The sequence below is a fragment of the Microtus ochrogaster genome, unplaced genomic scaffold, assembly GCF_000317375.1.
Source record: "Microtus ochrogaster isolate Prairie Vole_2 unplaced genomic scaffold, MicOch1.0 UNK781, whole genome shotgun sequence".
In the NCBI taxonomy this organism is placed as follows: Eukaryota; Metazoa; Chordata; class Mammalia; order Rodentia; family Cricetidae; genus Microtus; species Microtus ochrogaster.
In genome coordinates this window covers 6,538-9,676 of record NW_004949879.1, presented here as the reverse complement: position 1 = coordinate 9,676, position 3,139 = coordinate 6,538, and the positions used below count along the sequence as shown (strand labels likewise).

At 43.4% G+C, this 3,139-nt stretch overlaps 1 protein-coding gene across 1 annotated transcript; it reads right to left on the bottom strand.

The window, feature by feature from the left end:
• Positions 1 to 1,298: 1,298 nt before the first annotated feature.
• On the bottom strand, positions 1,299 to 2,255 carry LOC101988136 (olfactory receptor 10H1). Its single transcript, XM_005372276.1, has one exon. The coding sequence runs from the start codon at positions 2,253 to 2,255 to the stop codon at positions 1,299 to 1,301; it is 957 nt and encodes a 318-aa protein (XP_005372333.1).
• Between the last annotated feature and the right edge of the window lie 884 nt (positions 2,256 to 3,139).

Below are 3,139 nucleotides of genomic sequence, written 5' to 3'. Positions count from 1 at the left end.
AGGAGGGGGAGGGAAATGGGAGGCTGGGAGGAGGCGGAGGCTTGTTTTTTTTCCTTTTCTCAATAAAAAAAAACTGAAAAAAAAAGATTACAAATACACACTGCTATTCTCAGCTTTTAATGTGGATGCCAGTGATCAAATTCAGGTTGGTCCTCATGCTTGTACAGAAAGCACTGACCAACTGAGTTATCTCCCCAGTCCCATTATTACTCTTTAACTGTATGTATGTTTATGTGTTTATGCACGTCTGTGTGTACGTGCATGTGTTGTGTGTGTGTGTGTATGTGTGTGCAGGTACACTTACAAATGTATAAGTCAAAAGACAATGTTCGATGCCTCTGTCAATACCTACTCCATCTTAACTCATATTGGAAGGGTTTATTGCTGAAACTAGTCTTCACTAATTGAGCTAGACTACCTAGCCAGAACCAAGGAGCACCTTGTCCCTTCTCATGCCCCCTCACCAGCACTGAGGTTATAGCTGTACTCTGCCACTCCTGGCTTTTTTTGTTAACATGGACATTAGCATCCAAACTTAGGTCCTATATTTCTATTAATCAAGCACTTGGCCCACTGAGTCATTGCCCCAGTCCTTGCTTATTGCACTTTTTAGCTTACATCCTGGCAGTTATGAAACTTAGGGAGTTTTCTTTTCCACTGGGCAGTCTTTATTATACTTTTTTCCGAGATAGGGTTTCTCTGTGTAGACCTAGCTGTCATGCTGTCCTGAAACTCTCTCTGTAGACTAGGCTGGCCTTGAATTCATAGCATCTACCGCCTCTCCTCCTGGAGTAATGGGGATCAAGGCCTGTGCCAGCACTCTCATCTCAGCTTTAGTAAACTTAAAGATTGTGCCTCCCTCAGAAAACGAGGCAAAAGTATGTCATGAAGTCTTCCAAATCTTGTTGCATTATGGATATGTGTTGTTGGGGATCATAGAAGACAGGAGTTTGGGAAACAGAGGGCAGTAAATATTCTCACAATAAATACATCAGCCAATTCTGGTTTGTTTGATATTGTGAGGCTTGTATTAATCCTCCTGAAAAATATTCACCACAAGAAGAGCAGTAATGTGTATTATACAAGGTTAGAAAGGTCAAATACCATTTTCTGTCCATTTTCTCATATTTATTTCATTGCCCAAATAAATTACAGGTGTTAACCCATTCATGTATACTTACATATGACTACAAAGGTTTGACCAACATGAAAGTATCAGAAGTACACACATAGTGATAGAGAATTTTCACAAACAGTAAAATTTGGTGTACCCATCTACAAGAATTTTTTATAGCTCATTAAATTTTCTCTGGGTAGAGTTTGCTTAGGAAAGCTTTCTTCATGGCATTCTTCAGCTCTTTGTTCCTGAGACTGAAGATGATGGGGCTGAGGAAGGGGGTGAGGACCGTGTAGGTGATACCCATCAGAGTGTCTCCTTCCAGAGACTTGGGACCCTTGGGCTTGAGGTAGATGACAGAGGCAAAGCCATAGTGCACAATCACCACCGTGAGGTGGGATGCGCAGGTGGAGAAGGCCTTTTGCCGACCCTCGGCTGATGGTATCTTCAAGATGGCAGCCACAATGAAGGCATAGGAGAGGAGGATGAGGAGAAAGCATCCCAGGAGGCCTGTGATGCACACCATCCCTACACCTCTGGCTACTACCAGTACATTCTCTCCACATGCCAACTTCAATAGAGGAGGAACATGACAAACAAAATGGTGGATCTCATTGGGTCCACAGAAAGTGAGATTGAAAATGGCTGTTGTCACCAGTGTTCCCATTAATGAACCACCAACCCAGGACCCGGCCACCAAGCAGGCACAGCCACTAGGGCTCATGAGCACATTGTAGCGCAGTGGGTGACAGATTGCCACATAACGGTCATAGCCCATGACTGTGAGGAGAAAAGAGTGGGTGAAGCCAAACATAAAGGAGAAGAACATCTGGCTGGCACAGGCCAGGAAGGCGATGGAGTGAAGCGTGGAGAGCAGGTCAGCCAGCATGCGTGGGATGATGGCAAAGGTGTAGAAAATCTCAGAGATGGAGAGCGCACACAGGAAGAGGTACATGGGCGTGTGGAGGCTGTGATCACTCCAGATGGTGGCCATGATGAGCAGGTTGCCCAGCAGCGTGAAGAGGTACATGAAGAGGAAGAGCAGGAAGAACATCAGCTGAAGGTGAGGGAAGGTGGAGAAGCCAATGAGGATGAACTCTGACACTCCTGAGTGATTGACTCCCTGCATGGAGGCCATGCCTGAGGTGAGGTAGGCAGAGGTCATCTACTAGATGGAGAAAAATTATCAGTTTTCACCTTACCTGGACACACCAAAGAGGTTGATCCTGTGAGAAGAGTGCAGAAGTATTAATCTTGCTCCTACTATTATAGCCTAAAAATTAATTCAGTCATCATATCAATAGAGGTGATATTATTTTCTCCTCCATTTTGAGTGTCTTTCGCATACTTGCTGAGATTATTGTAATGTAGAAATATTGGGCAAATTGTCAAAGTGAATCTGCTAAAAAGGTAGATCTAAGATCAATCCGACACTTGTACTGACCTCTTAGACTGTGTATCCCAGCTGTTCCTTTGCTTTGTATCCCCTGTAAAATTGTTCCTTTACTGGAGCTTCCCACCATTGCTGTCCTGACCTTATACTTTCCTGCGAGAAATCCTGGTTAATTCCCAGTTTCAGGGGCCCCAGTATATGCCAACTCATGACTATAAGCCCTGGCAAGGTTCAAGTCCAACTTAATGTACATCGAGTCTACTGATTCCTTTTGGATTGCAAGCTCTGAGGTAATCAGCTCAAATGTGTAACAATGTACAGTAGCACAACCTGTTTCAATCCCAACTCTGCCTACTGTGAACTTCAGTAAATTTATTCACACTGTTTTTCTCTGTATTTCTCTCAATATCACAAAAGTTGTTGTAAGAAATAGTAAGTTTTAAATCCATAGTGGCATAGGCCTTTAATCTCAGCAATTGGGCGGCAGAGGCAGGAGGATCTCTGTGAGTTTGAGGCTAGTCTAGTCTACATATTGAGTTCCAGGACAGGATCCAAAGCTACAAAAAGAAAGCCTGGCTTGAAAATCCAAAACAAGAAAAAAGAAATAATAAGTGTTTCTTAAATTTTTA